This window comes from Mytilus galloprovincialis, chromosome 13, assembly GCF_965363235.1.
Source record: "Mytilus galloprovincialis chromosome 13, xbMytGall1.hap1.1, whole genome shotgun sequence".
Taxonomy (NCBI): Eukaryota; Metazoa; Mollusca; class Bivalvia; order Mytilida; family Mytilidae; genus Mytilus; species Mytilus galloprovincialis.
The window spans coordinates 62,624,100-62,636,973 of record NC_134850.1 but is presented as its reverse complement, the minus strand read 5'-3'; the positions used below and the strand labels follow the sequence as shown (position 1 = coordinate 62,636,973).

At 31.9% G+C, this 12,874-nt stretch overlaps 1 protein-coding gene across 1 annotated transcript; it reads left to right on the top strand.

Annotated features, from left to right (window-relative positions):
• The first annotated feature begins 691 nt into the window (after positions 1 to 691).
• Positions 692 to 11,640, top strand: LOC143057836 (carbonyl reductase [NADPH] 3-like). The gene is made up of 8 exons (XM_076231265.1): positions 692 to 857; positions 2,525 to 2,606; positions 4,692 to 4,870; positions 5,579 to 5,682; positions 6,333 to 6,461; positions 7,931 to 8,072; positions 8,979 to 9,042; positions 11,343 to 11,640. Exons 1-8 carry the CDS (start codon positions 837 to 839, stop codon positions 11,438 to 11,440), a joined length of 819 nt encoding a protein of 272 aa, XP_076087380.1. The 5' UTR covers positions 692 to 836; the 3' UTR covers positions 11,441 to 11,640.
• The last annotated feature ends 1,234 nt before the right edge of the window (positions 11,641 to 12,874 follow it).

Here is a 12,874-nt window from a genome sequence, read left to right as displayed (position 1 = left end):
GTATGAATAGAACTTATCATCCAGTTAGTAAAATTGTATTAGATACCGTGAAAAAAATCTAACAAGTGTTACTTGTAGTATGTCTAATAAGTTACAAATTTTCACATGACGTCAATGTCATTCAGAATCTCTCTTGACTTTACGTATGAAATGAAACAAGATCAGATAACTCCGAGAATCATTTAGACTTTCCAATAAAATTGACCAATAGGAAACCAATATATAAGGAGACGTGACGCGTTTATTGCCAATTCTTCAGCGGTTTCCAAAATAATTACGATTGACATACTTGGGTAGGATTGCTACGGATGATTTCGACAACAAATGTAGGCATAGTATACACCATTGTAAAGATAAATCAATTTAGATTTAAGATATAACAAGTTTTAGTGAGGTTGACAGCCTATAAAGCGGCATATAACGGAATTTCGTCACCACCTGACATTTTTCTAAAATGCAAGTTAAGTACCTTGTGTTATATTAAGGTATATTGGAAAAAAAATTCTGAGACAAGTGCCTGTGCTGCATCGCTGGTTCTAGGTATTTGATTATCTTATATTTCATATGTTACTTTTTAAAAGAAGAACATTTATATAACTTTTCCTAGTAGTCAAGCTCCTAAGTTAAATTTTATTGAAAGTATAATGTTAAGCTTTGTAGATTTGTTGATTGATTAAAACAATTATAATCACTTCCGGTTCAAAGTGAATAAAAATAATGTAGCTTAGTTAACGTAAAGGAAAAATTGTACGATAACTGAATGATACATATTATTATCTGTTTCAAACTTAAATTTTCAACACGTGTTCTAAGATAAAAAGAAAGAAAACAGGACGATGACTACACGCGTTGCAATTGTAAGTATTTATATGTAAAATATATACTTTCTTTTTTAATAGAACGTTTGTGTTTATATATTATATATCTACTTTCTTACGTGTGCACACAATAGCTGTTACATTTACATATTATTGATAGTTATCAGTTATTCCTACTTTCATAAAAATAATATGCTTTAAATAACAGATTTCTTCTAAGTGAAATACTATTTAATCTATTTTCTTTTTAAAATCTAAAAATACGGCGAAATTTCATAATTATCGTATTTTTGTTTACATTAGAGTCGATATCGATTGTATGTATAATACACGTTTTGAAGTGCACAAATTATATATCAAATAAATCTTAAAACATAGGGAAATCATTTTCGGATCAGTGAAAATAGATATCTAAAAAACTACGTGTTTATACGGTATTAATTACATTCGTTGTCTGAAAGTGTCTTTACATTGCCTTATAATCATGAACTTCATTAAACTTTCTAAGGATTTCCATTAAAATTCATATGTTGTTGCCATTTTCATTCCATTCATATAAAGAAAGGGTCATCGAGTTTTTGTTATGTATTTACCAATTTGAAACTGTGTTGGTAATGAAAAACGTTAAAAAAAGAGCTTTATGTCTCTGCAACGCGACGACACATTACGCTAATTTCGAAGCTTTGTAAATGTGATAGCAATAATTCTTTTACAAAGAATATTACTTACAAATATGAACAACTCAAAAAGAAAGTAATTTGATTATTCCGCATTAATTATTCATTATGGGGTTACTGAACGAAAATAAAGGAGTGCAAAGGTTTATCGACTCTCCTCAACCAGAGTTATGTGAAAGAAAACACATGTAAGTGGAAAAAAAGAGGGACGAAAGATACCAGAGGGAGAGTCAAACTCATAGATAGAAAATAAAATGACAACGCCATGGCTAAAAATAAAAAGATAAACAGACAAATAGTAGACACATAATAGTACAGAAAACACAACATAGAAAACTAAAGACTAAGCAACACGAACCCCACCACAAAGCTGGGGGTGATCTTAGGTACTCCAGAAGGGTAAGCAGATCCTGCTGCACATGTGGCACCCGTCGTGTTGCTCATATTATAACAAATCCGGTAAATAGTCTAATTCGGTAGGTCACATTCATAAAAGTGAAGGGGTTTGTAGTTACGACATCAGGAACATATCCGATATTATCTGTGGAACGGTTATTCCATAACGATCAACCAATTCGTGATGGCGTCCGTAAAATTTACGAATGATTTCAACTTCAACATTTGAAACTCTTGGTTGAATAGCTTCCTTGTGAGAAGCAATCCTCTATCAAGCAAATCATGATAGGAAATACAAGCCTGGGCATATCGTATCAATTGGTACATTTAAAAGATATTTGGTGTTTCCGAAGACAAACCCAAACGTTAAAAAGGATTTATAGATGCTTAATGAGATTTATGAACAAAATATGATAAAAAAAGGTTAGCAAAAATACTGCAAGAGTAAATTTTACATAAGGTAATGGGAACCTTAGTTTCCTAACATTATCTAAATTTATTAACGGCGAAATAATGGTATAGAATTGAATGTTACACCAATCTACTGATTACTGAACTGATCAAATTGTATGCACTGTCTTGAAAAATTCATGATGGAATTGAATAACTAGAATTGTCCCATTGCATTTACAGGTGACAGGTGCAAATAAAGGAATAGGTTCTGCTATAGTTGAATCATTGTGCAAACAGTTTGATGGAGATGTCATCTTAACAGGTACTGATATAATAGGATAATGATATACATTATCAATGTTCCTTTTCGTGAATGGGGAATGTGTCAAAAAGATAACAACCATACCATAGAGCAAACAACAGCCGAAGGCCATAAGTGGGTCTTCAATGCAGCGAGAAACTCCCGCACCCTGATGAGTCCTTCAGCTGGCCCCTTAACAAATATGTTACTAGTTCAGTGATAATGGACGAAATACTAAACTCCGAATTATACACAAGAAACTAAAATTAAAAATCATACAAGGTTAAGAAAGGTCAGAGGCTCCTGACTTGGGACAGGCGCAAACATGTTGCGGGGTTGAACATATCTCAACCTATGTCGACATTAGATGAATTTAGCTTAAATATGTGACATTTGAAATGGTCGATTACTATTATTCAGTTAAGTCACCATATCTTAAAGCACATATTAAAAAAAATGTAATTGCTTTGATCATACTGTTTTGTTACAGATATATAAACTGTTGTGTTTATTTCTGAGTTTAATATGACGTCCATTATCACTGCATTAGTATATCTCTTAGTTTAGAGGCCAGCTGAAGTAAGTCTCCGGTTGCGGGAATTAGCTGAATTAAAGACCTGTTAGTAGCCTTTGGCTGTTTTCTGCTCTTTAGTCGGATTGATGTCTCTTTGACACATTGTCCATTTCCACTGTCAATTTTATTGAATTAAAATGAGTGTAGATAATATATATTATACAAAGGTAAAAACGTTAACGATTATTTTGTTCAAAACTATTGTTTTTGCTTCAATTTTGCCACCAACAACAGATCCGAATAAAATAAAATGTTGTGCCCCTTTTCATAGTATTAGTATACAATAGTGTGATACAAAAATAGATTTTCAGCATGAAAGTTAAACACAAACACTACAAACCTCTAAATATGTATTACACACTCACAGAAAGAATACAAAAAAAAAAGGTTGAATGATGTGCACACTCATCAAAATACATTAATATGACAGTTGTTATCCATTCGTTTGATGTGGTTGATCTTTTGATTTTGCCATTTGATTAGGGACTTTCCGTTTTGAATTTCATCGGAGTTCAGTATTTTATGTGGTTTTACTTTTAAAGTCTACACTCAACAAATAAAGTGTAAACACAAAATAGTTGATAAGAACAAATATTTGCCTAGAATATCATTTCTCTATTAATCTTCCTTGAAGTACAGCAAACGGCATTTGATTGTATGGCTACAGATCGATGATTTCCTATCAACGGCTTAAGTATTTTGCTCGAATTCATAAGCTTCGTGCATTATTTGGCACAGTGTGTTTGTTGACTAATAAACCGTTACTTTCTGTACTGATCTTAATTGTATGTTTTTATTTGTAATTTTCATAGTCCACAACCAGGAACATCGTCATTGATTGGCTGATATCATATCTGATCTTCCTCGTTTTTGTTTTCTTCTGGGGCCTTATAAGCCGTGTCTGTGTCACTATCCTGTAAATGCGTAGGTTGTGATTTCGAATCCTACACTGACGCTAGACTCCAAACATAATTGACTAGGACTGTCAATTTTAATACCAAAGGTCAATGGTTCTCTCCAGGCACTCCGGTTTCCTCCAACATTATAACAAAACTGACCGCCACGAAATAGCACAATAGGGCCAAAAGTGGCGTTTGACAACATTCAATTAATCAATATTTGTTCTTCTTTATTTTGTGATTAAAGAACTTGCTGTTGATAGCAGATCTTCGATAGTGTCTATTTAATTAATTCACAGCTTTTACAAACGCATGATGATTAATAATCAGACCTCAACATGTTCTACGATACCTGCCTACGAATTTCTGATCTATGTTGCCTTTTGACTGTATTTTGGTAATTTTGTTGGGTTGCTGTCTTAAGGACTGCAGTTATCTGAAATCTCCCATGCATCAAACTGATATTATATGGGGTAAGATCAGCGCTATACACATTTAGTGCATTTAGTTGTTTTAATCTATGTTTTTATAACTGATATTCGTGAAAATAATAGGAAGCTAACAATTCAAACACTGTAAATCTAATTGAGGATTAATTATAGGAATACTTGTAACAGTCTTTACATTTTACAGGTCGATCCGAGGAGAGATGTAAAGCTGCAGTAGCTCAACTACAGGAGAAAGGACTTTCATCTAAATACTATACTCTAGATATTGACGACTCGAGCTCAATCACCAAACTGAAAGATTTTGTTAATGATAATTATGGAGGGATTGATATCTTGGTAAACAATGCTGGAATTTCAAACAAGGTATCTGTTTATAAAATAAGTTCTTTATATGTTTTCGACAAAACGCGTCGTCAGGCCGAATTTTTTGAAGGTTGAATTTTTGAAATGCAAAACAGTAGATATTATGTTACATTGAGTAAATGCCATTGTTCAAACATATACCTTAAAAGATCATGGTACACCTACAAAATATATCATGGGGCTTACACAGAAACACATTAAACCAGGTTCAATCTACCATTTTCTAAAATTTTAAAATGCTTGTACTACGTCAGGAATATGACAGTTGCTGTCCTTTCTTTTGATGTGTTTTATCCTTTGATTTTGCCATTTGATTAAGGACTTTCCGTTTTGAATTTTCCTCGTAAGTTCAGTATTTTTGTGATTTTACTTTTTTCTATCTGTTTGACCTGTAGTTAACATATACAACTTTATTACTTGACAAACAGTTCATCGAAAAGCAGCATCCAACACAAAATACAGTTAAGCTCTTATCAAAACAGTAATGACACATTATTATTTCATAACTGTAAGCTAATGCGTTGAGACTGAGATGTAATGTAGTCAATTTCATAGATCATTTTACACCTACAAAATATATAATGGGGCTTACAGAGCAACGCATTTAACACTGTCTCGGACATCGTATTAAATCTGCTTTATAACTACACAATTTACAGAATATAAGTGCTGTTGTTGAAATATATATTCTTGGCGTATTTTTTTCAGGTAGGAACTATTGGCGAGCGGGCTACAACGACATGTGGGACAAATTACTTTGGTACCTTGAATGTTTGTAATACTTTGTTTCCTCTTCTTAAGCCACATGCTAGGTAATTATAAAGCCAAGAACGCCTTTGTGTTTTATAAGCAGTGTCATGCAGAGTCGGATTTATGATGGGGGATTGCGTGCCCCCCCCCCCCTGATGGAGCTACATTCATGGTTAATCCATCATATTTACATACTCAATTCAAAACTGTGTCTAGTTTAAGAGCCTACACCCATCTCCTGTTTTTGTATTTCTGGTTCCATATCTGTCATTGTCACGTAATTAGGAAGAATTCAAGGGGAAATCAAAACAAAAACACCAAAAGAAGGATAGAAAATAGCATATAAACAAAATAAAACGTAAAGGCAAATATTATTGAAAATGTGAGAAGACCCGGGTGAAGGTCAGGAAATTGGAATTCGAAAAGATCAGACATTTACCTCGATAAAAAAATATGGATTTCGAACCTTTTAAAAGGTTATTGCAAAGGTCTGTTAATGTGCACAGGTATATCAGACAGCTATTTGAAAAGCTTCGTATGTAATAAGTATCATACGCTTTTTGATATATTTGATTTGTTATAGGTAATCATGTGTGGTGAAAACTTTATAAACATTAACGGTATTCAATTGATGATTTTATAAAACTTTAATATTATGAATCAAGGAAAAATAACTTGTTGTTTTCAAAATACTAGTATGAACATTTTACAGGGTAGTTAATGTATCCAGCATGGCTTCACAAGAAGCAATTAGTAAGTGCAGTGAAGAGATGAGGTCAAAGTTCAAACAGCCAAACATAACTATGGATGAATTAACTGCATTAATTCAACAATTTATTGAGTAGGTATTGTAGTACGACTTGTTAGAAGAAATCAATTATAATGATGGTTTGAGGTACGGTATTGTTAACCCGCATCTCTTTTATGTTGTAATGAGCTCGCATGTACCTTTTCATCATTTGTGATAGATTCAATATTATCTCTAGGATTCATGCATATATGAAAATTCAGATTATTGCTTTAAATTCATTCAATATTTCTATAAAGGATTCACCGAAAAGCAGCAAATACAAATTTTCTAGTCTTTTGTTTGATATGACTTAAGGTCTAACCTACAACCCTCACCATTCTTGTGATTGGCTGAAGTCGTTTTGTTTATTAGCCCATATACATAATTTTGTCATGTGACCGTGACGTCAGCAACGTTTTTCCATGATTTACCCCGGTTTAAAATGGGTTTAGGAATTAAATACTAAGAAATGACTGTAATTTTTTTTCTGCCTATTCGAAATAAAATAAAAAATGTGGTAAACACTTTAAATAACCCGCTATTGGCGAGCGGGCTACAAGACAAAAAAAAATATTACAGTCATTCCTTGAATAAATTACAAAAAACATGCAACAGCTTCAAGTTTGCTTCATTTAAAAACAGTAATAGACTAATTTATTTATCGCTATTCAATAGTTTCGTCTATGTATTTGGACTCCTTAAAACGTATTATATTGGTCAGTTCTGTACAAATGTTAATTAAATGATTTTTTTGTACCGACACTTGAAGCCTCACTATCTCTTAGGGGGAATCACCACATAATTTATGAAAGAAAAGCCACGGATTTGATTAGCCAAGGATCTGATTTTGTCATATGTTTTGAATGTTATATAAGTCATTTTTATGTATATTGGTTTTTTTTTAATTTTGAATATTGGATATAAAAAAGTTCCCCAGATCGGCAACGCCCCGTTTCATTCTTTTCATTGTGTATTTCGTCAGTATTACTCGATGAAACTCGCAATTGTGATTTCTTGCTTATTATAGAAAATGCAGTGTTCGAAGAATCTCACGTATCGTTGTTTAGTTGATGATAGATTTGATTTATTATGTTGTATAATCGGGAAAGATTTTAACGGTGACTAAGTGTTGCTTTTTACCGTAAAATCTGCATGCCGAACATTTTTCTTTAACAATGCTACAATGTGGCGATGGCTTATCAGACACCATTTAAGACATTTAACATGCAGTAATTGGTTCCAGCAGAGAATCTAACTGTACTCTCAGTTTTAATACTAGCCAGATTTATATCAGGTTACATTTTTCCATATGATAAGAAATGGCCAAAATAAAATTGCTTTTACAATCTTTTTATTATTTTCCAACACAAAAGATATATTTGTTGTATTCATATTTTATTGGAAGCTGTGTTGAACGTGTAACTGTTATACAAGTGGTTATTAATTTTGATATCAAGATGATTTGTTAATATACTAATCTGCATTTGGTTGCTAATGAAATAAATTGTACATTATTTTAGTGCTGCACAAAATGATGACCATGAAAAGCAAGGATTCTTTTTGAAGCCTTATGGAATGTCAAAACTTGGAGTAACTGTTATGACGTTTATTCAACAAAGATTATTAAACTCAGATCCTAGGGAAGATATTATCGTTAATGCTGTAAGTCTTCCCTGATAAATGATTTCTCTGATATATAAAGTGTACAAAAAGTTTTTTCAAATGAAACATGAAATATGTTCAGATATTTAAATAATTTTTAGATAACTATATAACTATATTTGAAAACTAAATGATTGCCATATAGATTCAGACAAAACAGTTTACTGTTCACACTTATTCAAAAGTACAATACATACCAGACTTAAATCATTATTTCATCACAAAAATTAATTTATTCTTCCCTTTTCTGTGTTAAAATTTTTAAAATGTACGTTTTAACCTTCCTGTAAATGCATTTGTTTGATTCTAGTTGATTAATTCATGTTAGTATATGAAGTCTTATTGAATAAATAAATGTTTTTAATGTATTTTACCAAGACCCTTATTCAGGTGGTTAATTTTATAACATACACTAGTTGTTATAAGTCCAAAGAGGATATATACTACACTGAAATGATATGAATTGTACTTATACTGACTTCTGACTTGCCAAATTGAACACAAGTTGAACTGAACAATTTGAAAGACATTTTGTTCCTAAAGTCTATCTTATTCTTCATTTTATTGTTTATTAACAACATGAGTACACGATGTAGATCATTAATTATTAACTAATGCAAATTAGTGAGTGATTATCTTCTCAACAATTGTAACTCTCAAGTAAGACAAAATAAAAACAAATATAAAATCATACTGAGATTTTTAAACGTGAACCTTTAAGTTGACAAGAACCTGCCAAAATGCTGAAGAGTTAACGGTTGATATTCGAAATCATCAGAATAGAAACTTGTCACTGTGATATTACCAAATACTTTGATCGTCATCAATGGTACTGTTTTTTTTTCTATGTATCAAACTAAAGGAGGACAACTTGTATTTGATTTTGATTTTGTTTTATCTTTATAGTGTTGTCCTGGCTATGTTGCAACAGATATGACATTACATAAAGGCCCAAAGACAATAATTCAAGGTAACACATACGCATTGTTTATGTAACAGTTATGACTAGATTATGAATTTTAAACAACGAAAAAAACAAAACAATTTCATATTTTGATACAAAAAGTCATGTTTATTTTCGTTATTTTCTATTTCGTTGTAGTGAAGAGAGGTGTAAACTCCAATATTGTCTCAAACCCATTTAAATACATATATATATAATCAATATTATACCAACAAACACATACAAATGGTATAACATAAGGAGATGTGGTATGATTGCTAATAAGACAACTATCCTACCAAAATGTAGTAATTATAGGCCGGGAAGACAGAAACCTTAGGCAAAACATTCGATATATTACGATTTGGCAATATTTGAGGTATATGAATACAACATTGCAACGGAACATATCTGTGTAAAGAAAGATATAAAGTGTTTTCTTTTTGTTTGTTGTTTTGTCATAAATCGTTGATTTTCTAGAATTGAATGTGTCTCTTATCTGAATTGTTTCACACTTGTCATTTCGCCTTCTTACATAGCTTGCTTTGCGAAGTTTATCAATGCTTAATTTGTTTTTGTTGTTGTTTTATTTGTATATAAATCAGTCTGTTATTTGTATGCCCCACCTACAAAAGTAGAGAGGCTTTATGTTTTCTAGTCCGTGGCTCCGTTCGTCCGTCTGTCCCGCTACAGGTTAAAGTTTTTGGTGAAGGTAGTTTTTGATGAAGTTGACGTCCAATCATCTTGAAACTAAATACAAAGTTCCCTATGACAGTCATGATCTTTCTAATTTTAATGTCAAATTAGAGTTTTCCCCCAATTTAACGGCCCACCGAACATAGAAAATGATAGTGCGAGTGAGGCATCCGTGTACTATGGACACATTCTTGTTTTCATTTAAATTGGTTTACACTCACAGTCTGGTAGTTTTAATACCCTTTGGTCGTCATAGAATACTGTCTGCATGGTAACCTAGAGTTAATTATAGTAATGACATTAATAGAGACTCTTCTCATTGGCAATCATATTATGACATTACACCCTTATTCGCTAGGTTACTGTCTTGTCGACTAGTATTTATATCTTTCAAAGATATGACGAACCATATGGTAAAAAAAAAATTATAAATTAATTCAACTAGAAAGTTAAAAATGATTTTTTATATCAAGTAAATGAAATTTGGACGAATCAATTACGTTGACAATTGGTGTATTTTGCCGTTTTTGTTCTCTTTTGCGGTATTAGCCTTACCTTTGGCTTACTATCGTCAGTTTCTATGTTTTCAAGTATCCTGACAGAAACTCAATTATCCCCGCCGACATAGTTGGATCAAAGGTTTGCATTTCTGTTACTGTCGATGATATTTTGGAAATAACTATTCCGCATACAAACTCCTGTAGCACAGACCAAAAGTGTTCCTGATTACGATTATTTGTTTCTTTTTTCTTGTCAAGAAAAACCTTCTTCTGCACAAACATTCTCGTTTAACGGCATTTTCATTTCTATTTGTACAAACAGCTTGTAGCGTCATGATGCTAACGTCCGTACTTTTGCGAACAAACGCACTTTAGAGTATCGCGGCATCGGACTTTAGCGTGTTATATTAAATAGTAAAGAACATCGCATTTTAGCGTATCAAACCATCGCACTTTAGCGTGACCATCGCGTTTTAGCATCCCTATGGCACTTTACAGTACTACATATATTTCCTCAGAAAGCATTTTTTTAGACTTTGTCAAAATGAAGATTTTACTATGCATTTTTCAAAAATATAATAAAAAGTACGGGTTACCGTGCAATTTTTTAAGCTACAAGTTGTGCAAAATTGCCAAAATTAAAAATGAAAAGACAGGTTTTACAATGTCACTTAAGAAAATAAAAAGAAAAAATTGTGTCACCGAACTTGTTTTCTTACTACAAGTAAATATTAAATTTTTTCTATCATTCCACTATAATGTTTTTACCTAGAGTTATTTCCCCTTAAATGGGTAAGTTGAACATTTTATTCTAAAAACACAAGTATTTGCTATTTGTTCAAACAGTTTAGATAACGGAATAAATCACTTACTTTTTTTTATATAAAATAAACAGTCGTACAAATAAATTGCAAATCTCTCCAAATTTGCAGATTTGGGCAAATAACTAGACCAATTGAGTACTGCGATTTTACAATTCAAGATGGCGGTTTACCATGAATCTAACTTAACAAATGACGTCTAGCAGTTACTGAAATTAAAGCAAATCATTCACCAAAAAGGTGAAATATAAAATACAAGTATTTTTCAAGGTCAAACACATAATTTAAACAAGATTGTTTTCTATTTTAGGAGCCGATACACCCGTGTACTTGGCATTACTACCGCCAGGAACTTCAAGTCCTAAAGGAGATTTTGTGTCGGAACGAACAATTGAGAATTGGGGATAAAAGTTAAAAAAAAAAACTTTTTGTATTGTATGTGCTTGTTGTTATTTATATAATTTATATAATTTATATTTGTTTATATTGGTTTCATGTCATTTGAGAAGTTTAACATTTTAAAACAAATTGATATAAATCTTTTACATAAGCTCGGAAAGGCAATAACATATACATTAGTCAGTAAATATTAAATTTTCTAACCATCAGATTTGTGTCTTCGGTTTGACTAAAATCAAGATCAGCACTGTCACTACAGCTCGTTACTCAATTTCGATGTGATGGTTTGATAACTGTGTACTAGATGTCAGTTTGGAATCATAAATACTTTTTTTATAGCATGTTTAGAGCTTATCAAAACAAAATTACATCGGTAATAAACTTTCCATTCTCACCAGAAGTAATAAAATGTGACAAGGTTTTTGGCATGGTGTATTAATAAAAATTCTTTAGTCTAATTCTAGACTTTATTGTCTTAGATGCATGATTCTTTTTTATACGACCGCAAAAATTGAAAATGTTTTGGTCGTATATTGGTATCACGTTGGCGTCGTCGTCATCGTCGTCGCCGTCGTCCGAAGACATTTGGTTTTCGCACTCTAACTTTAGTAAAAGTAAAAAGAAATCTATGAAATTTAAACACAAGGTTTATGACCATAAAAGGAAGGTTAGGATTGATTTTGGGAGTTTTATTCCCAACAGGTTAGGAATAAGGGGGCCAAAAACAGGTCCCAAATAAGCATTTTTCTTGGTTTTTGCACAATAACTTTAGTATAAGTTAATAGAAATCTATGAAATTTTAACACAATGTTTATGACCACAAAAAGAAGGTTTTGATTGATTTTGGGAATTTTGGTCCCAACGAGTTAGGGCCCAAAAGGGTCCAAAATTAAACTAGGCTTGATTTTAACAAAAATTTAATTCTTGGGGTTCTTTGATATGCTGAAACTAAATATGTACCTAGATTTTTGATTATGGGCCCAGTTTTCAAGTTTGTCCAAATCGGGGTCCAAAATTATTATATTAAGTATTGTGCAATAGCAAGAAATTTTCAATTGCACAGTATTCCGTAATAGCAAGAAATCTACAATTGCACAGTATTGTGCAATAGCAAGAAATTTGTAATTGCACAGTATTGCGCAATAGCAATAAATCTTCAATTGCACAGTAGTGTGCAATAGCAAGAAATCTTCAATTACACAGTATTGCGCAATAGCAAGACATATCTAATTGCACAATATTGCGCAATAGCAAGAAATTTTCAATTGCACAATTTTGCGCAATAGCAAGAAATATTCAATTGCACAGTATTGTCCCGTTTTCAAATTGGTCTACATTAAGGTCCAAAGGGTCAAAAATTCAACTTTGTTTGATTTCAACAAAAAATGAATATATGGGGTTCTTCAATATGCTGAATTTAACCATGTAGTTATCCAATTGGTC